The following is a 22,009-nucleotide window of genomic DNA, read 5'->3' as shown; positions in this document are numbered from 1 at the left end:
AGGATATGGAGAGACCTTATTGTAGCCTTGGAATACTGTAAGGGGGCTTTAGGGAGATAGACAGATAGACAGATAGACAGATAGATAGATAGATAGATAGATAGATAGATAGATAGATAGATAGATAGATAGATAGATAGATAGATAGATAGATAGAAGGTTGTTTTTACCAGAGCCTGTAGTGAAAGACAAGGGCAAATGGTTTCAAATTTGAAGAGGGTAGGCTTAGAATAGATATAAGTGAGAAAATGTTTATGATTACATTGGTTTGACACTGGTACATGTTGTCCACAGAAGTTGTGAATTCCCCATACCTAGAAGCGTTCAAGGCCAGGTTGGATGGGGATGATCTAGTGGAAGATCCTCCTGACCTTTGATGGAGGATTGAAATTAGATGGTCTTTAAAGATTTTTTTCAATCCAAGCCATCCTATGATTCCACAACTGGAATCACTAAAATAGCAAAAAGATGAATAAGAAGGGACACATAATCAACCACACAAACTAGCATGCAAGTGACAACATCAAGAGGCTGGTACTGAGAAGTGAAGCACTCAAAAGAGCAATTCCACTGCTGCTCACAACCAGCTTTCCACACCTGCATGTTTTTTCTCTGGAGTCTAAATAAGGCAAGATTAATGTGGAAAAATTTCTATATGATCATGCAATTCAGAACCCAAATGCAGACCCAGAAAAGACAGGAAGCACATGCAGATGATGTGTTCTAGATTCTGAGTGTTTCAGAAAATTACAACAGACACATTTTTCTAATACAATTCTTAAACATTTATAAATATATTCATAAAATTGATTTGTTTGTTTGAACTTTAAAAAAAACACCAGCAAAGCTTGACAGTACTCTGTAGAACTGCAGCAGCAGAAGCCACTACCCCAAGTTCTACTACAGTGACATGTCAGCATTTTCAGCACAGAGGTAGCCACTGCAGTTGCAGCTTTGGCTGCTGTAGCAGCAGCTGTTACTCCCTTGGCAGCAGTACAACCTGGGTTCTTCAGATGTTCATTGGATTTTGACAGACTGGATATCCCTAAGAAGGGCAAATGAAAGGGGAATCTTACCACTGTATAGGAAGAAAAATTTCCAGGACAATTAAAAAGGCACTTCCACATCCAAAAGCATTTCAACATGAAAAATATCCAAACCTTTATTTCACATACACAGTAGCAGCATATAATTTTCAGATGAATATTTAACATCCACCTCTCAAATGCCAAGAAATACCTATCCTAAAATACAGGCTATTGATCAATTCTTCTTGGTAAAGTCTATAGAGAAGATCTGTCAGGAGCTACTACAACAAGGCAGTCAAGATACAAAAACAGAAAACTCCATCTCCCAAAAATATAACTTTTCCCCATAAAATGTATGTGGATTGAGGAACTCAGTATTGCAAAACACTGGATAGTCTTTGGTCTTAGCAAGTTTCAAGGAAGAATATAGAAACAAAAGAATTTTAAATAATAGTTTAAAAAAACCACTAGGTATAAGATAATGATCTTATTCTTTGGTTTCTAACATGGATTTAAGTCATGATTAAGAAAGTCCTGTGGGATGAGGGGCACTGATCATCCCTAGACAGCACCTAAATAGTTCCACACCTTCTGCTACTGACTGGGGTTACTGCTATGAAAAGGAAGGGAAATCTCTGAGGCTTCTGCTTTGGGTCCAGCTTTTGGTTTTTTGGGCTTTTTTTAAGGCTGTGCAAAATGCTCAGGAAATCAGCTTCCAGGCAGCTTGCCTGTTTCAGTAGACAATGCAAAAGGAGAGCAGTTGACATCCACCAAGTGTCCAGTGCTGGAGAGGAATGATGGGTCTTTGAACAGTTATGACTTTTCGCACCCAGCACTTATATTCTTTCACAAGCCTTATGCATTATGTAACCAAGATTAAGAACTACAGATCAGCCTTTCTGTGTGCCATAATTTGTTATTGGGGGATGTGGGGGTGGTAAAAGTGCCTCAACAGTAACTGAGGTACTGCCTGCCAAGAAAATGAAAGCACCTGTCAAATGTTTTTTTTTGGAAAATAATTCTCCCCCACTTTAAAATTCTTTATCACTACAGTGCCACAAACTATTACTTCCATCTACTTGTACCCATGGTCTGTTCAGAAGATACATCTTTGGATGTGCATGTATGGAAGAGGCTGTAACATTACATTATGTTTTATTTCATTTAAACCAAGTAAACTTACATGGGGGCAGTTATAATGCAAGATTAGAACAAATATTGGGTTTGTGATGCTTTGAAGATAATAAAATGTTGGAAGCAGTTTTCAAGAAATATCTTACACCTGAGCAGACATGGCTACATTGCATGAAGTTCTCAGTAGGAGCTTTTGGTAGTGGTACACCAATTACAGAAATCTTCAGTAAACAATGTGTCCTGTGAAAGGATTTACACAGGAAGTGATGTTAAGGGTAGGTAATGAAAAATTAATATACAGCAAGAGCGTAAACATGTCTAGAGAGTATCAGAAAGCCAGAAAGATAAGACACAAAGCAACATTTGGTTAACAATGAACATTAAAGGAAACAACAAGCAGTTCTACAACTATACTGGAATAAAAGGGAAAGTAAAAGGATGTTTTGACTCATCTGTAGATTCACAGTTAAGAGTTTCTGTCCAAGCTTTTATTATTAAAAGAAATTAGTTAATACACCATCTCTTTTAAGTAGAAGGTTAGAAATGCATAGGTTCCAAGACCAGATACAAACCCAAATTACCTCTGTTTTTAGTTTGGTCAGGTTTTTTAAATGTAAATAGGAGGCTTCTTTAGTACTTGAGAGGACAGCTTATGCCTTAAGGGAGAGGAGTACAAGAGGAGAGCAGCAGTCGTCTCTGCCTCTAGCAGCTGCCTGGTACCTCTCCATTCACTGCTTAATAGATCCCAAAATCCTAACAAATAAGTTTCATTTTGCTCAGCCAATTATGAACACATAAACTGGAAAAGAGTTACTTAACAGATACTTGCTGTTGACACCTTATGTGTCTGTTGCTTGGGTTCTTTGGATTCACATCCTTTTGTCAGATTTGTATTTAATCTGTTTTGTTCTGCTCATATCAGAATCTTACAGAGAGGGACTGTTAACAGTGATTTCTTTGATCACAGACACTACTACCCTTGAAATTGTCATTTTTTTCTACATCTGCACAAAACCACAGTATACCTAAAAATTGATTTTTTTTTTTCTGGGCAAATTCTATATAAATTAAATGTTTATTTTCACTGTCCATTTTTTCTCTTCTGATAATGAAATTTTTAAAAATATATGGAGAATTAATGCAGTTATCCTTCAAGGAAATGCTGTGGTGTTTTATTTTTAAACAGTTTCCATGTTCTTCTATTTATATGTGGATTGACTGATTTCTAAAAATTCCTCTATGTAACATATATAGATATTTTCTGTATTACAAAAAATGAATTCAGAAAACAATTCAGACCAAAGTTTTCTGCTTCTGAACGCCTTTCTTTCCCCCAAATGCTCAGCAGCTCTCATCTTTGCTTCACTACCTCTTTCCCATTAAGTCCCATAGCTTCTAATTCCCCTTTGTTTCTGCTTTTATGTCACTTTTCAGTGGCTCATGTCAAAACTTAAGTGCTTTTAAAGGGGAGCAGATTATAATGAGGTACAGATTATCTGATTTAAAACACTTTTTCTTTGTTGCTATTGTAAATGCCCACATAAGTATACAGAAGATGAAAAGGAGCCATAGATGTACATATAAGATGTATATATCTGTACGTTTTTCATATATCCAGACACACATACATGTTTCTCTTGGCATTTTGTATTCAAAAGTAATAAAGTTGGACAGAAAATATTTCACAGGTGACCTGCTGCCAAGAAGAATTTGAATTATTTTCGGTCATTTTGAGTTATAAGGTCTCAAGATAAAAGAAAAGAACATTAAGAATAAGCCATTAAGTCACTTAACCAAACAGTCCTAAAGGAGTTTCCTGCTAAAGTGAACCACATTTCACTGTCCCTCTACCTGCTGTAATGAATGATACATGAAGCACTTCAGATAGTACCATGGGGTTCAGAGTGATGAGCTGACAGTGTGACTTTCCTTGGCTTCACTGGCAAGCCATCAAAAGAAATATTAAATCATTGCGGGTTTTTTCCCCCCCAAATTTTTCCAACTGCCTAATACACACGTGCGTATTTTTACTCAAATGACATGAGGCTCTGTGCACTTACCTTTCATAATGAAGGAAGTACTGCCTCATATTTGCTCTGTAACTAATTTAAGATTTACCAACATAGAATGGTATCCATACATTTGCAAAAAGACCTTGAAGATGTGTTTAGTGAAATCCTTGTGTAATGAATACAACTCATTGAGGACTGTACAGAAAGCAAAAAGTAGGGGTAAAAAGGGGAAATAATCTAAACATATCTCTCACATGGACTAGTTTGGTTTCATTGCAGACACTCCAGCTCTAACTTCTAAATTCTATCAAGTAGTTGTAAAGGAAAGGAAGAAAGGAATTTTATTCTATTCTTCTTTTAACCGAAGCACTGATGCCTGTGCCCATTATTTGAAAGTTTGCACCACCAGTCCCTTGTATTACTACAAGGGTGCTCTAACTGTAGGGAAGCAGCCATGTCCATCCTTCTGCTAACATTTTGCCACCAACTAACTCAGCAGAAATTCATGCCCTTAGAAGAAAACAAGCAGACAGGAAAAAGGCAGATGCTAGCTTAAGAGTCTATCAGACTCAGCTAGATGCAAAATGGATTAAGATCCTAGTTCATGCTTCTTTTCATTGTTTTAGATGATTCATGAATCAGAAAAATCTCCCCCACCAAACCAGACAGTCTGGAGAGCAGAATATTCTATGGATGATAGAATGTAAAATGAAATAAAATGGGTGTTTCCTACAAATTATGGGGTTTTTCCTATCTACACAAATATGATTCATAGGAAAGGTCATTTCTTCAGAGGTCCAGATATACAGAACCTTAACTGGTCTATCAACACCAAAACCCATAAAAGCTTGAGGCTAGATTATTCCACCAAGCATTCCACCTTTTTCCCTTGACTGTGGACATAAGTTCCAAATTTAGTCTTAAATTGCTTATGGGGTTCTGTAAATTTTTAAGAGAAATCATCCTTATGGGCACTCATCATGAGCTCCCAGGCAGCAGCACAGCCCCAGTTATTACATATTTAAGAGGTGGAAGGTACATATTACCTGACATATCACCTGCACACATGTAATTGCATGGAATACCCCAAAAAGAGGTGACTAAGCAGAGGTACTCCATGAAATACAGAAATGGAGAAAAAGACCAGTATTCAGATCACAAAAATTTTATAATATAGGCTTCTTTTCAGCTTCCAAACACACTTTTCTTGGGTTATATTATAATTTAAAAAGAGGATTTATATAAAATTTAAAAATAGGTGAACAAAATAAAAGTTCACTAAAATACCAATAAGCCACATGACAAGGAACTGCCATTGACTAGAAAGATGATCTGCTTGAGCAACACAAGAATTTGAGCTTCATACTTTATGGAGTATGAAGCTTTGCATCCTTTTTGAAAGGAGAAGAAAACAGGTCATAGATTACGACCACCAGGTCATCAGAAGTCAGGTTATTCATAATTCTGGCCTTGGATGAAGCACAAGCAATTTCAATACAGAAAGTCTGACATGCTTATTGCTCTCTGAATCCAATGGGTACAGCACAGCAGACTTGATTCACACATTTTACTTCAGAGAATTTTTTTTCTGTTCCAACAGCAATAACAGGAACTTCAAATGTGAAAGTGATCAGCTTCACCAAATAAAGTGAACACGGCTAACCTGCCATTTTTTGTTCATTAAATAATAAGCAGAAATGTTACTGGAACTGATAAAACACTCTAAAAATACACATAAGAGGTTGAAAAAATTCTTAATGGAATGGAGCTTATTTTTCCCCAAATGCTCCTGTTTTGCAACATATTTTTCAAGTATTCAAACGGAACAAGAGAACTGAAAATCTTAATCACAAGCTAGAAAATCTCCATTTTTGTGAATTGAATAAATAAATAATTCCTGGTTTGGGTATTCCTCCACCACAAACACAATATACTCATGCCAATATTTGCAAAGAAAGGAAAAAAAAAAGACACAGAAAGAAAGTTACTGTTCTGACATTTTCAGCACTTTTCAGTCAGTTAACAACTTTAGATAAGAGCCTGCTTTAAGAGTGAACAGCAGATCAAAGCCACAAATAACTACACAAGCTATTGATACATACAATCATACCAGAAGAACTGAAACAAAATATTAAAACCAGTAAAAAATAGGGAATGCAGAAAATATATAAATTTATCACAACTTATAGAAGATAGAACATCAGGAAAAATTTATACTGTAAGATGTAATACTCATAAATGTTCGAGTGTTTTAGGAAAAGTGTTACACTATTGCTGTATTTCTACTATTGGGTGAAATTAAGAAAAGGTAGGCAGCAGATAACAAAAAGTCTTGCCAAACAAGGATGCTTCTCTTTAGACAAGGCCTGACACCAAGAAAAACTGTTTCCCAGAATTAGAAAGAAATACAAAACCACATCTAGTTATGCAAATATTTGCGGAGGAATGTAAAAGACAGAGAGAGAACTGTTTACAAAGTGATTTGAACCACTCAGCTGAGCACACCCAAGCTCAATGAAATCTCATACACTCAAGTGCAAGGTCACACAGTAAGGAACAGAATGAGCATCCAGAACAAATCTGCAGCCCAGGAGACACAGCAGACAACCAAGTCTGCATAAGTTTCCAACATGATGCTATCCAAGAAGGTGAATGCATTTCCTTGAAAAGAAAGGGGGTTCCCTCCCTGCTATTTTATTTCTGCCTGCAGCAGCAATGTTCTTAATGCTAAGTTATTATATCCACTGTAGCTAGCAGTATTTTAATGTGTTGAAAAATTGCTGAGGGTTGAGTCACAAAAGAAGTAAAAGCTTGTTCTGTGCATTTTAACAAAAGTAAACCAAGGTTACAGGACACAGTGTATAAAAACCTTCATAGAGGTAAAGTAACAGATGCCAATCACTCTTTTAAAGGAGCAGGAAACAGCCAGAATGAGCAGTAAGAAGATGGTGTCATTTACAGCATCTTTAACTATTGCTGTACTAAATATATTTCTTGCAGTTTTCTGAATGCTCACCTGTGTTCCAAGAGGTTAGATCTATCAGTGGAAGTAACAGGAAAAGCTCTTCAGTCAATTATTTTCAAAGTTATCCAGTCCTGCAGGTCTAAAGGTCTTTACTGGGATTATATGCCTAATATCTTTCCATTCATCATGGAACAGAACATATTTCACCACTGTTTAATATAAGTATCAGCTCTTTTCCAACCCATTGGACATAATGAGTTAAATATTTTCTCTCTTTTGAAAATTTCTGGGGTTTCTATCACTTTAATGGAACCAATATCAAAGATCATTCTTGGGGTGTTTTGGGGCTTTTGTTTTTTTTGGGGGGGAGAGGAAGTTTTGGGATTTATTTTGGGGTTTTAATACGCTTTAAAAATCCTTTCAATTGTTCTTAGCGTTAATAAAGACCAATGTTTTACCAATAAGCACAAATTTTCCTAACATTGTCTCAGGCTTGTCAAAAATGTCTGCATCTGATGTCTAATTTATGCTAATTGGCATAAAAACCAGACATTTCATGATTAAACAGTAAACACTTTATTCCATGGCTATTCTTGAGGAAGATGCTATTATCCAGCACGGGAATTGCTGAATGCTAGCTACTTCATCAAAGCCATGGAAAATGTGAGAAGCCACTGGAATCCAGAGTGGCATTCAAATGGGTAAGCAAAATTTTAAAAAGTACAAATTTGTACTTAGAAAAGTACAAATCTCTTCAGTCCAAAACCTGGTATAAGCATCAAGAGCACCACAAAAGCAATACTGCCAAAAATAAAATTACAATAAACCTTTGGAATCTGGGACTTCAGTTTGAATGGAAACAATCCTTTTACATTTTCATCCCCAAAGGTAGTGCAGACTTCACATATGTTCTCCCAAATGAGAAAGTGAGAACAGATCTTAAGTCCTCTAGTTCTCCATGTCCTGAAGCACTTTTTTTTTTTTTTTATTTTAGTTTGTCTGGCTTTGTTAGTCACTGAGCATATGATAACAATTCTTCATCATGATTAATATCAGGATTTGAGGTTTGGTCTTTTTCCACATTGCTGCAAAGCCAAATACTATTTTGCAACAGCAAAGTTCAAGTCCCCATCACTCAGACCACTAGAATACTTTTTGTGGGAAAACAAAGTTCAAATCCTTCCTGAATCTTATTCAGAACAAGGTCTGGAAGGCATTTTTAACAGCACCACTGTTCAATGGAACCAGTATCTCTGACCTGATACATATTTCATTTCAAAGATTGAGAATGGACCACTGCAAGGATATAATTACCTTTGGAACACAGTCCATAATGGTTTTCAGATTCCAGTCTTGCTTCAATTAATACACATTTTAGAAAATACCAAGCTTAAAAATAGAGTCAGAAATGCTTCAGAATTTACTGCAATGCTTGGTAAATACTACACTGTGAAGCCTCCTTTCCCCGGTCTGAATCTGCCTGTCTATAGCTTCCAGCTACTAGAGCTCATCATTTTTAGCCAGACTAAAGATCCCATTATCAAGGTTTTATTCCCTGCATTTGTACTGGTAGACCCTGTTCAAGTCATTCCCTTAACCTCATTTATAAGGAAATGCAAAGACAAAGCTTGTTAGATCTTTTCCTACACAATACATTTTCTACTCTTTTAATTAGTACCATGGCTTCCTCTGAACATTCTCTAATTTAGCCATATTAATTAATGAACCACAGATTTCAAACTGGACTCAGTATTCAAGTAACAAACACACTCATGTAAAATTCAGAAAAATGTGCCTGCCAAACACCTCTCTATTTATTCCTCCCAAGTTCATAAAAGTTATTTAAGCCACGGAATTAGACTGGAAATTTATAGCATTTGATGATCAACAAACTCCCCCAGTCAAACACAGCAGCCAGTATTTCCTGTAACCTGAAGTTATTAGGGCTGCTACTCACACAGGATAAATTGCAAATCAGGCTGAAAGAATTATCACTTAAAAGAAATACATTTTTTACAATAAACATGGACAGCATTTCATTTTTGAAACACATTCAGCTTTGTGCTAGTCTTGGCTAAGTGGCAGTGAACAGAATCACGGCTGAATCCTCTCCCTTAACAATGCTTCAACCTTTTAATCCTCAGCAAACCATCAGTAGCTATTACATGGTTTTTTTAGGGCAGTCCTAAGGAGCTAAGTGCCATAGGACTGAGAAAGGATGCCATGAGGGGTCCAAGAAGAATGAATCCTTTCAGCAAGGAGTCTCATCTAACACTGACAGCTACACACCTAAGAATGATCTACCCTTTAACACACATAGAGTATGTGAAGAGTTACTGATTGCTTACACAAGACTTTCCTTTCTGAATCAAAATATGGACTGCTAACTTTAATCTTCAAAGAAATCAGAGGATGTTACATTAACACTTTATCAACCACTTTTCCTAATTTCATCAAAAATACATCATGCTAACTTGACATGGTCTGGCTTTCCTATAACTCATGTTGATTGGCACTAATTATACAACACTTCTTTAATTCATTATTAATTAGTTCCCTTATTATTTTGCCCAGAAGTGATGTCAAACTGACAGACATGTCATTATCCAGGTCATGCCTTTTACCCTCTTTGAATGTTGGCACATTAGCCATTTTGTGCTCTTTCTCCAGTACTTCAAATCTTATAAAAAAATCAGCATTAATGCTCCAGGAAGCTCATTGGACAGCCCAGTTGAAACTCATTATCTGAGCATTCCAATTTAAAAATGGCTAAATTTAGCTGCTACTAAAGAGCAACCCCTTGAGTGCCTATTACTGGAAATTATTGCATTGACTTCCTATTATACAATTACGTAACATAACACATACATCTTTTCATTTGCTAATTTTTTTACACCACTTTACAATTCAACCACATCCCTCTCATGTTAGACCAATTCATCTGCTTGATTCTGAAGTAAATTCAGTGCTCCATATCGGCCTCAGTTATGCCTACTATCAGCCTTCTGTTCTCATTTTCCTTCAACCATTTACAATGTACTTATTGCTTAACTTTTCAGCTCTCATAGCTGTCCACCAAACATGGGGATAAGTTTTAACCCATGTGGCCTCCTTTAGCACTGGCTCTAAGCCAACAAGTATTGCCTCTGGAAACAATGTGTACCACTAGCAGGGAACACACTAAACAATGCCAACAATGTGGATATTACAAAAGCAAACATTTCTATTGCTATTACAGCATGCTCTATTTTGCCTGATACTTGCAAGAGCATTAAATAAAAAGGGCAAGTACTAATGGCAGGTCAGAGGGTGAGAAATTTAGGGATACTATTTGCTGATTTGGAGAAGACTTTTACAAGAGCAACTTCCAGACCACAAGCAGATGCCATACTAATGAAAAATTTTAGAAAAAGTGCTTTTACATATTGTGCCATAGTCATAGTAATGATTTGTGCTCTGGTAAACAGAACGTGCCTTGTAAATACATTTTAGTTAATTTTTAATTAGAGGACAGAGAGCTACCAAGTACTGTGGGAAAAAATACAGATGGTCCTTATTTATTTTGGGAGTTTAAATACATAGTGATTTTCACCAACCTTAATAAATGCAGCAATAAAGAGGGGAAAAGCCTATCTGGTTTTACTAGAAAAACAAGATAAAGTTGAGACCATTACCATGTGCTGGTACTTTGCATTCCCCTAGTGACAGAGTACAAACTATGGTTTGTACTCCACTAATCAGAGACTGTAGTTCCAGCCTGGGATAAATTATTTATGTGGAACAAAACAGTGACTGACAGAATTTAAGTCTGGAAGTTTTATTCCATACTGCTTTCATGTCTGAATTTGTGGTCTAAGAACTGCAAAGCTGTTTTGATACTTACCTGGTTTAGTCTACCCTTGCTTTGATATTGATGTGTTCTGGTCTATTCTCACACATCCATTTCCACATGCATCTGCTTGGCGCAACCAGTAAAGTTTAGTTCTTGCTTTTCCCCACTTCTCTTCCCTGAAAATCAAGGCTGGCCTTTCCAAAGGTACATGGATGGCATAGTTCAAAGTGCAAGACTTCATATAAACAATCATTCCCACATAGATACATGAACCTAGCACCCAGGAACCAACATGAAGCAAAGTCTGAAGTCCTCCTATGGAGATCACTGGAGCAAAGCAGAGGCCGTTGTTTCACGGGTGTCAACAGCTTCACACAGCACAAGTACTTTAGGGAGAACATCCAAGAACAGCATTCCATAGTTCAGACCAGTGGGATGGGATTTGTCTGGGTCCTCAGCAGATGCCGTGCCAATTTAAACATTGTTAATTTATTATGAGCAGCAGTGATCCAAGCAGATATATTATTCATCAGAACATCAAAGGTCCAAGGAAGAGGAGAGCATCCAATTATTTGTTTCAGGTCTCTTTGAAGAGATGATTGCACCATGAGAGAACTCTGCCAGCCAAAATACCCTACAAACTGGTAGAGAGCCAGATTAAAATGCAACCAGATTTATGCTTCAAAACAGACACTGATAGTTCAAGCGTAAGACTGTTCATCAGAAGACTGTTCATAACATCCCATTTATGCTGTTGACAGATCATTTGCATAAGGTCAGATTGCAAATTACTGGGTTTCATGGAAGGATCTGCTGCCATCTTTGTACATGCTCAGGTGCTACTCTAAACACAACATATGTTAACTTGGTCACTGCACTGACATTACAAAATGACAATCTTCATAACTGAGCCTGGCCTTATTGAAAGGTCATGCTCAGTAACCTACACTGCACAAGAATGCATAACTCTAATTAATACTTCCTAAATCTAGGTCATTACAAAGAATAAATTGATGGCCAGATCACTGAAACCAGCAGTAACGGAAAAAGAAAAAGGGAGGGGAAGAATAAGGGGAAGAGACAGAAAGAGGTAAAGCTTTTATAGGTGGAGTGAATGAAAAAAGAGGAGTGTCCATGCAATTACTTACATGCAATACAGCCTTTAAACACATGATTTCTACAGAGATAACCCTTCAGCCTCACACAGCTTAGGTAGATGCTCTCAGTGTCAAATTACCCATATTAAAGGAGCAGAAACTACCACCTGTAATGGAGCAATGCCTGCTCTGACAACTCTTTTTCAGTACTGCTCCATGGAGGACAATTGCAAGTCATGGTGCTGCCCAGGCACTGCAGTGAGTTAAGGTCATCATCTTAGCTGCAAACAGAAGCTTTGGATCCCAATCAGAACCAGATACACTCTCACCCCTTCAAATGAAGGGCAAATTGTTATGTCCTCACCTTTCACACGTGCCAGCTTGGGTAGCTCACACTGATTACCATTCCAGGCACTGGTGGCTTCTTTTAAACATGTCACAAGAGCAGATACTTAATCCAGGGCTGACAATCCTGCTTCCAGGAGTGAGTGTTGTAGTGCTGAGTATCATAATATCTTTGTATTTCCATTTGTGAATCTAGCTACAGATACTGGACCATGAACCAATTAGAAGTATCATACAGTGACAAAAGACAAACACCTAGGATAATTAATCACCCAGTAAACAATTAAAGCCCATTCAGTGTTGAAAAAAAATACATACCTACCTAGTACAAACCAAACCTATCTACAGCCAAACACCAATTCTAAGCCTGCAAGAAGTCTGCCAGACATGAAAACTAAATTAAGTACAAAACAGATATTGTAATACCATTCAGCTCTCAAATATGTGATAAGCTGGGTTTTAAAAATGTAAAGACTGGACTTTCCATAGTTAAGATAAACACAAATATTGGCTTTCTAAATATATTGTTTATTTATAGTTGAACATTAACATCTGAACAGAAATCTGCAAGCACACAGGGATGATCATTCAGTGATGTTTCTGTTTAAACTGAAGTCCACAGTAGCCACATGTTCCGGTCTTTGTCTCTTTGTCCTGCAAAAATATAAAAATACAACAGCTGCCAGTTTCACTTGATAAAACTTTAAGAAATTACATTTTTTCTCTTATTTATTTGTGCCATCTTAAAACCAATCAATATTGCCAAAGTACAGAGTTTTGAAACACTGGAAGGAAAGATTCTTCAAGAGTATGGCACACGTCAAATGAATCAACATAAAAAGATCAGGAGTGTGCTACAGAAGTTAAGGATGAAGTCCCTCCTAAGTGTTACAAATCAGAACCTCCAAACATTTGACTTTGGATATTGTAAAATGAATTATTACAAAATTCTTACTTTGTTCAAAATAGAAATGCTTATAATTCTAGTTAGGAGTCATAACAACACTGACACTTAAGGACACCAGCCCTTCCTCACCATTCTTGCAGGCATTAGGAAATGTCAAAGTTTAGGTGAGCCGACAAAGATTTTAAAACATCTGCAATCAGGCTCTACCTGAGAAAAGGACCTAAGCAACAGCTGCATCAACTAAGGTCACAGGACAGTAGCCTCAATATTTTCACTCTCTAGAACAAGAACACACTGGAAATTATCACTACTGTCAACAGGAGGGTAAGACAACATTTATTCTTCATTCTCTGGCCATGACTGAAATATTCAGTCTTCAGAACTACCAAGATTCCCAAAGATCAAAAGAGAGGTTGGTTTGTTTGGTTTTCTTCCTTCTTTTTCCCTTGAACTTACAACACAGAAAATAAACTGCACAGTCCTGAAAATACTGCAAATGTATGGTCAAGCTACACAGTGGCATTTAAATAATTAGAGTTCAAAATGCAATAAGATGTTAATTTTTGCTCTCAGTGGTTGCTCTTACTACTTCACCTGATTTCTTTTTAAAAAATACTGTCCTACTAAACAAACCTAAATTTCAGAAAGGAATTTCTATAACTTCAAATAGAAGCCCTCTAATTCTTCTGATTTATATCAGGCATCAAATAAAATGAGCACCTCATAAAATGGTTACTCCTTTTATTTTGTTAAACTAGCATTCCAAACCCAGATAATCTTACAAAAAAGAATGCACAGGCAAAACATGCTATATGCAGAATAATGACATTACCAAGTTTATGTATACTTTGGGATGTCCCAAAGCTCCACCACCACCATCACACGATATCACTCTGCTTTCAACCTGACTCACAGGCTGCTCTGCTATCAAATCGATTGCAAAATTCTTGTTCACCTGTAAGAAAAAGAGGGAAACTTTCAGATACCATCCCCACTCAAACAGAAAGCAATTGCTATTTGCTGCCTCCTCAGCAGTTACATTACAGCCATTTTGAGAAATTCCTGCTTAGGCTTTCTCCCGACTCCTCCATCATCTCTAAGGCTCTGCTATAAGGCAGATTAAGGAACTATACATCAAACTCTGCAAAAGTAATCCCTTTCCCCTGATATACAGGCCACATCAGTGCTCAGGTTTCAGCAGATTCAGCAGACAGGTGAGCAGAAACAAGTAGACAAGAACAGAACATATTTAACCAACACTGCATTCTGCTTTAGTGACTACATGATAAAATTGCAGAAGAATCTTTGCTGATAAACTCAAAAATAATAGTGAGACAAGTAAGGTCAGGCATGAGATAAAACAACTGCTGGTAATTTAGAGCCTCTAACCACGCACCTTATTCCATCACTGCACAGGAATCGCAGGAAAACATGAATGTGGTGCATAACAACAGTCAGAAAGACAAATTGTTTAGCATCAGAAAAAAGGAAAAAACTCTAAATGCCACTACCCCACTCTGTAAATCCATCCTACACACTTCCTGAATATGCACATCACTGACAAGTAGGGCTTCTTCCTAGAGCACACCTGCATGGCCTGGAAAACACAACCATGTCTGGGCAGGCTGGTGACACAGCAGCTTGTCCATCAGCAAGGCCTACAGCAATCTAACACTATCCCAAGCGTGCACTGAGCAGACAACTACCGCTACAATTCAGGAAAAGTATTCCAGGAGGGGCCACCTTTTTCAAAGGCCATGATATACCTGCATGAATATCAAATAATATGCACACCCAAAGGATACCATATGTACTGGTCTGTGTATAAACATGCTGGTATTGGAATAAAGATGAGATTCTAGAGAAAAATACAGCTATGTGTCTATTACATAAATCCCTAGGAACTACAATGGTGTTTTGATATAATGCTAGTATGTAACAACTTAGTATCTTCCACCAAGCCTCCCATTAAGTCTCTGCATTTTTTGGTACAGTAATGGAAAAGTCAGCTCTGCCAACTAAGAATTTGTCCTCACCAAAAGAAGATGATAGCTAAAAAAAAAAAAACTAACAAAAAAATTAGGTTCTGGTATTGAAAGAAAGTGGTAACATCAAGAACCCCACTGTCTGGGGCTGCATCTACAAGTCATGTAATTTTTGCCAAACGGCAAGAACTTTTACTGCTGTTTTTAATAACACTCAAAATTGTGCATCCTTCATTTCATGCTAAATCTTTGCTTCAAGATTAGAAGCAAGAACCCCACTCATCCCAACACTTCTTAACCAGAAGGTACTTGTGGGAAAGAGAGAAGCAAAGACCTCTCATCCACTGTATAGCTAAGACTTTTCTGTGGTTCAGCCTACTAAACAAGGCACAGTCTAGGAAATCACCAGGATAACACACCATAAAATAAGCCCAAGTGGCTGCAGCTACAACATAACCCTTTGACTAAAGCACAGAAGTACTTGGCAGGAAGAGAACAATTCCCTCAGAACATCCAGATGTGCCACCCTCCAAGCATAAATCAATGGGCTATTTTCTTCCTGCCAGAGTGGCAATTTGACAATTTCATTTCTGCTTATTCCCAGCTATCCACCATTGCCACTCCATGGTACGGGAAACCAAAGGGATAAAACCAAACTTGGATTTGATCTCAGTCCAAAGATGTAGAGGGAAGGCAGGAGAAAATATTTAAAACAGACAAGCACTGAGGTGAGCCCTCCTCACACCTTCAGCTGCTACACCAGCCCAATAGAAAGGGCAGAACTGAAGTGGGAATGGCAGTGTTGAAATAGGTCCTGCTCTACCTTAGGGATAACAGAAGGGCAGGATGACCTTAGGAATTACAGAAGGGCAGGATGTCCTGGTTGGACTGTGGCAGATGCAGTTTAGCAGTTGTCATGATCAGTTTTCTCCCAGCTTCCTGCTTTAGGCCCTTGCCAGAAGCACTAATCCCCAGTTCTCCACACAGAACCAATGATTTTAGCTAAAACACATGGATGTCACTAACAGCTAGGTCGGCAGGACTAAGGGGACAATAAACACCTATTCTAGGCCATGCCCCTGGGCCTGGCCACCTGAAGCACACAGGCCGAGACACCCTGACTGAGGGGGAGTCCAGAGGCTGTATCCCCCTCAAACAGGAATGCAGCCATGGCTGGAATGGGCTGATCCTGAGCAGAACTCAACCACCTGAACCTACTGAAGGCAAAGGGAAGAAGCGACCAAGAAAGAACAGTCACCAGGAGAGCTTCTCCTTCAGAAACATGACAACATTCAGACTACAGACAGAGCTGTCAACCGTAATATTGGCAGCTGAAACACACTGTGGGATAATGGCAAAGCCCCTAGAGAGAGAACCTACTAATAGGCACAGATTATTTAAAGTATTTAATATGTAAATTTTGTCTCAATTTCACCATTAAAACTTAGCATTAAACCTTGCTCAGCAGACACAGAGCTTGGCTTTTGCTGGAGAAGGAAAAACTGGGCTGAACTGAAAACCTTGGATGTTCCATACCACATAGAGTCTGAAATTACCTGATGGCAAAGGCACGTTAGAGGGACTGCTGCCCCATGAAGAATTAGGCTTAAGGAGCATTTCCTACAAAGTTACACAAGCAGCAGAGACAGCAGCAGGACACTTGGGAGAGACCTACTTTGCCAGCTATCCTCCCTGAAATAAGCCAATTCAGCACTTTAAGTGACATTTTCATTTAATTATGTCGCATGTAGAATCCCCACTTTTGCCACACAGCATGAGTTAAATTGTATCTGTCACACAGTGAGGTAAACTCAATATGAAAACTCAGAAATTAGTCTAATTAGTTCAGGTTAATTTAGGACAAGAATAATTATATGAAACTACTTTAAAAATCTACCACACCTTATATTTAATGTCTCTGCTGAATATAAACATTTACAGCATTAACACTAAGGCACTATTCAAAAGCTCAGGCATTGAGGAATACATTTTAGCTGAAATAATTCTATTTCTACCCCAAAGGCCAGCAGATCCCTCATGGAGCTGCGCTGCTTGATCATTAGAAAAAACTCAGTGCTAAAGGACTTTTCATACAGTGGGTATGTGAAATTTTAAGCAGCAGCAACAGGGCCACCTTTACAGCACTGCACTTGGATGATGCTGGAATTACTAGACTTTGCATTTGAGACTTCATTATTTCAGAATAGTTTACATTTTACTTTTACGTTTCATCACTCTTTCAGCAAATGCTTCTCAGACTCATTAAAAACATAATTTGGGTAAAGATCAGAATTTTAACTACACAGAAGCAAATTGAGCCTCAAAACAGATGTAAACAGATATATAAACAGATGAACAATTCAGCAGACTATTTAATGATGTGATTTTTCTGAATGTAAATGTGCTAAAATCATACTACTTCTAAAACACATGCTTAAAACAAAAACTGTTCCAAGTTTAAGATGCTCAAATGCCTACAACTCTAACACCCTAAATGCAAGCACTTAGCAAATGCTGAGCAAGTCTTGAGTTTTTCAAGTCTACCAAAAGCAGGGAGGTAAGACAGAAACAACTATAAGCTGCCTTAGAAAAATTTTTTACCATTAAGGAAAAAAATGCTACTGAAACCCCAAATTCAAACCAGTTCTGTTTTGGGAGATTTTATCTGTATTTGGTTTTGGGGTATTCTGTTTGGGGTTTTTTTTGGTTTTTTTTTGCTTGTTGGTTGCGTGGTTTTGGTTGAGGGGTTTGAGTTTAGTCGGTTTCTTGCTTGTTGGGGGTTTTTGGGGTGTTTTTGGTTTGGGGTTTTTTTATGACAATGACATTGAGGTTTTTAATGACAATAGTAGAATGAATTACCTCCTTTTGTCGTCCAACAAATCTAACTCTTCTATAATCCTTCTCGTCATATACCTGGAATGTAAAATAAACTTGATCTTATTTACAGAGCAACAACTATAAACATAGAACACAAAGATATAGAAAATAAATAAACTGAAATATAGAAAACTGAAACAAAGAAAATAAACTGAATTGCACATTGGAAAGTACAACAAAGAAACTGGTGGTGTCGGAGCTGGCATGAAAGCCAGTAAACAGAAGAGCCTAATCACAGAGATGAACACAAATATATTATTTAAAATGCTGCTCCTTGATCTCACCTAGGTGGTGAACTAAACTGGGAAATTCAGGTTTCGTATTTATTTCTGTTCCGCTAAGTAACCACAGGGCCGGCTATCCCAAATCAGCTCCACCCGCCATCCTCTCTCCCATCTCAAGGCACCACACCAGCCTCAGCTTCTCCATTGGAAAAAGAGATAACCTGGAGTTACAAGGCACTGACACAAGGGTGCCTCCTCCACCTGTCAACCCTTCGGCTGGGTCCCAAGTCGGATTCGGACCGGAACGCTCGGTAATGGCCAATGACCCCGATCCTGATCAACGGGGTTTGGTTTTTTTGGGGATTTTTTTTTTTTTTCGAAACAGCGCGCACCTCCTGCATACGGATCACCCAGGAGCATGAATTTCCACTGTCCGTGCTGAACGGAGAATCATAGGATAAATCAGGTTGGAAAAAGCCTCTGATACCATTAAACCCAACCAGTGACCGAACGCCACCGTGTCAAGCAGACCGTGGCACTAAACGCCACATCCAGCCATTTCCTGAATCCCTCCAGGGACGGACTCGTCACCGCCTCCCTGGGCGGCCTATTCCGGTATCTAACCACTGTTTACGGGAAGAAATTCCTCCCGATGTCCACCCTAAGCCTCCCCGTTACGTTACATCCCATTAAACCAGCGCGCGCTGCCCGCGGCCCCTGTGGGACGCGCCCGCCGCCCTCCCGGAGCAGCGGAGGGGCAGCACATCGGGCCCCGAGCGCTCACCTGCCCCGTGTGCGTCACCAGCTCGCCGGTGTCGGAGGCCCGCACACCGTAGGGCCGGGAGGCGGCGGCGGCAGCCAGCCCCGGGCGGGCCAGCAGCGGGCGGCTCCGCGGCAGCAGCCAGCGGAAGGTCGCAGCGGGCGCCGCCATCTTCGCGCCGCCCACGTGACTCCCGGCCAGGCGGGCGCGGGCCTCGCCCCGCCCCGGTCCTGCGCGCGCTTCCGGCGGCGGCGGGGACGCGTGGCCGCGGGCGGCCAGGGGTGAGCGGGCAGGGGTGTCCTCGTCGGTGGGGGCGGTGGGTGGTATGGGGGCAGCGGTGGGAGAGGAGGAGGGCAGCGGGAGAGGTGCGTGTGTCCTGACCGGCGCGCTGTCCCCGCAGGGTGCCGAGCATGCTGTCCCTCCTGGTCAGGGCCGCCGGCACGGCCGCCCCGCTGCGCTCGCTGTGCCGCTCGTCCTTGTGCTCGCTGGCCCCGTGGGGACGGGCGGTGGGGCTGCCCGCGGCCTGTGCGAGCTTGGTCCCGCCGCCGTGGCGGGCGCCCCGCGGGCTGCTGGCCGTGCCGCCGCCGCTCGGAGCGCCGCCGCCGGCCGGGCTGAAGACGAAGACGGCGCTGAGGAGGCGCTGCAAAGACTGCTACTTCGTCTGGCGGCGCGGGCGGCTCTACGTGTGCTGCAAGAGCAACCCCCGGCACAAGCAGCGCAAGGGGTAGCGCCGGCCGGGGCCCCGCAGGGCACTGAGCTGGCGCCGTGCTCGGCGGCCGGGCCCACAGCCCCCCGCTGGCCCGCGGTCACCGGGAGCTGGCAGCTGGGGACACGAGTGGCGAAATCGTGTGCGCGACAGTGTTTCATCTTTGGAACACCTAGAGCGAGGTGCGACCTTGACGGCCCTTGCCGGAATTTCAGGCCTTGGATGCGGAGAACTGAAGTGGGAAACAACAGGCTTCAGGATCTCTTGTCGTCGTCTTAAACGTGAAGCCTTAAAATCACCGCGCTGTTAAATTAGGAAGGATGAAGCTGAATCACTGGACTCTGAGGTGCATTTGGGTTTAAATAAGCAAAATGAAAATAAACTCCACTGATGTTCATTACTACAGCACACTGCAGTTTTTTTCTTGAACATCCTTCACCCCCCCCCCAAGATGTTGATAACAGAACCGATAGTTTCAAGCTCAGGTGGGCAATTTCAGATTCCATCTAGCTTGCCTTAAGATTCTGCCAAGCTTTAGGCTCACTCTAATCCATTGGTGAGGCATAAGAATATTTTTCTTTTCTTGTGTTCCTTGAAAGAACTCTCTCCTAACAGGTGTGGAGAGAATGACTGAGGGCAGTAATGCCTCAGAGGTCATATAGCCAAGCTAGATGTTGAATGCAAACTAGTGGAGTGGTATCCCCATTAATTAATTAGAGCCAAAATTGCTTCAGTCACCCATGGTGTTCGTCACACTTCTCAGTATGGCTCTGCTTGAGGCAGGAGTGTTAGATCATCCTCTGAACTGCAAGTTCGTAGCGAATGGTACTCAACTAACTTGCGGAAAACTGTCCTGTTACGGCAACAAGTTTGTCAGAGTACTGTGAGAAAGTGTCCCCAGCTTGAAAGGTAAAATTGGTTGAGCACTGTGTTTGAAGTTGCTGTAACATTGGATAGTATGATGACTTGAAGTCCTTTTCTGCCCAGTCATAATTCCACAACTTTACAATTGCAGCAACTTTTTTAATTAATACATTTTTGCTTAGTGCTTCTAGACAATGAGACTCTAAGCCTGTGAAGCTATGGCTAAGTGTTCCAGAGGCAATAATTATTGTATTTCCATATGTTGGGTGGTTTGTCTTTTCACTCATCTATCTGATCACTGGAAGTGAGAGTTTAGGGAGAGAGGACCAGGTTAGCTAACATACACTATCTCAGGGACCATTCAAATGAATTCATGGCAATGGGAGGAGACAGAACAGGCTAGCTTCATCTAACTAGAGAGATTGATTCAAAATGTGTAAGGCTCCTCAAAATCAAAGAACCTTGAAGTAGTGGAAAACTTGCTGTGCTTCAAAAGGTTTGATTGAAATTTGGATGCTCATGAAAAAGAACTTCTGCCTTCTAAATACCTGTAGCTTGTGCATGACAGTAAAATGTAAGCAGAGAAATTCCTTGGAAATATTGTACACCTTTAATGTGCTTTGACAGTTAAGCTGTCTTAGGAACTGAAGATTTTAAAAGCTGTGATTCTCAGTGTTAGTTGCACACATTTGTAGGTGTGTGCTGTGTGTTTTGTTCCAGCAGAAGAAAAGGCCTGTGTGCTGTGAACCTCTGTGATACCTTGTGAGTCTAGCTATTTAGTAATTTAGTTTAAAGTAAACACCTTATGACCAAAAGAACCCCAGTGTTTTCCAGGCCTACCCACTTTTCCAGTGGATAGTAAGGAATGACCTGTGGATTGGGCATGAGATGAAGTGAGGGTCTGTTCGTTGGTTGGGATTTTTAGGAAAGATAGTTGGCAGGTGCTCTGACAGCCTCACAAGCGGTTCATCCAACCCCTTGGTTCAGTCAGAAAAAGGCAGCTCACTGGTACAAAGCAAACTGTGCTGGTGGGTTACTGAGGAGGTGCTCAAATGTGTAAGGGCTCTCTTGCCAGGAGCAGTGTCAGATGCTTAAGAGACACATGCAAGTATGAATTGCCAGGGTGAGGAGCAACAGTCATTACCTGGGAAGACTTTCTGTAGTCAGTGGTGTGTGGAGCCCTGAGACAAGGTCACTCTGCCAGGCTGGTGTGACATATGGTCTGCACTCAGAAATGGAGTGAAATTTAGGGCTAAGATTACTATGCAGCAGA

The 22,009-nt window shown here is 40.2% G+C and overlaps 2 protein-coding genes across 2 annotated transcripts; one reads left to right on the top strand and one right to left on the bottom strand.

The window, feature by feature from the left end:
* Positions 1 to 12,920: 12,920 nt before the first annotated feature.
* On the bottom strand, positions 12,921 to 19,360 carry NDUFS6 (NADH:ubiquinone oxidoreductase subunit S6). The gene is made up of 4 exons (XM_030233434.2): positions 19,191 to 19,360; positions 18,165 to 18,218; positions 14,153 to 14,275; positions 12,921 to 13,067 (listed from the first exon to the last, which is right to left on the bottom strand). Exons 1-4 carry the CDS (start codon positions 19,335 to 19,337, stop codon positions 13,002 to 13,004), a joined length of 390 nt encoding a protein of 129 aa, XP_030089294.1. The 5' UTR covers positions 19,338 to 19,360; the 3' UTR covers positions 12,921 to 13,001.
* A 40-nt stretch (positions 19,361 to 19,400) lies between these two features.
* Positions 19,401 to 20,277, top strand: MRPL36 (mitochondrial ribosomal protein L36). The gene is made up of 2 exons (XM_050971407.1): positions 19,401 to 19,447; positions 19,567 to 20,277. Exon 2 carries the CDS (start codon positions 19,577 to 19,579, stop codon positions 19,892 to 19,894), a length of 318 nt encoding a protein of 105 aa, XP_050827364.1. The 5' UTR covers positions 19,401 to 19,447; positions 19,567 to 19,576; the 3' UTR covers positions 19,895 to 20,277.
* Positions 20,278 to 22,009: the final 1,732 nt, after the last annotated feature.

The sequence above is a fragment of the Serinus canaria genome, chromosome 2, assembly GCF_022539315.1.
Source record: "Serinus canaria isolate serCan28SL12 chromosome 2, serCan2020, whole genome shotgun sequence".
NCBI lineage: Eukaryota > Metazoa > Chordata > Aves > Passeriformes > Fringillidae > Serinus > Serinus canaria.
The sequence above is the reverse complement of the archived record's forward strand: the minus strand, read 5'-3'. Positions and strand labels throughout refer to the sequence as shown.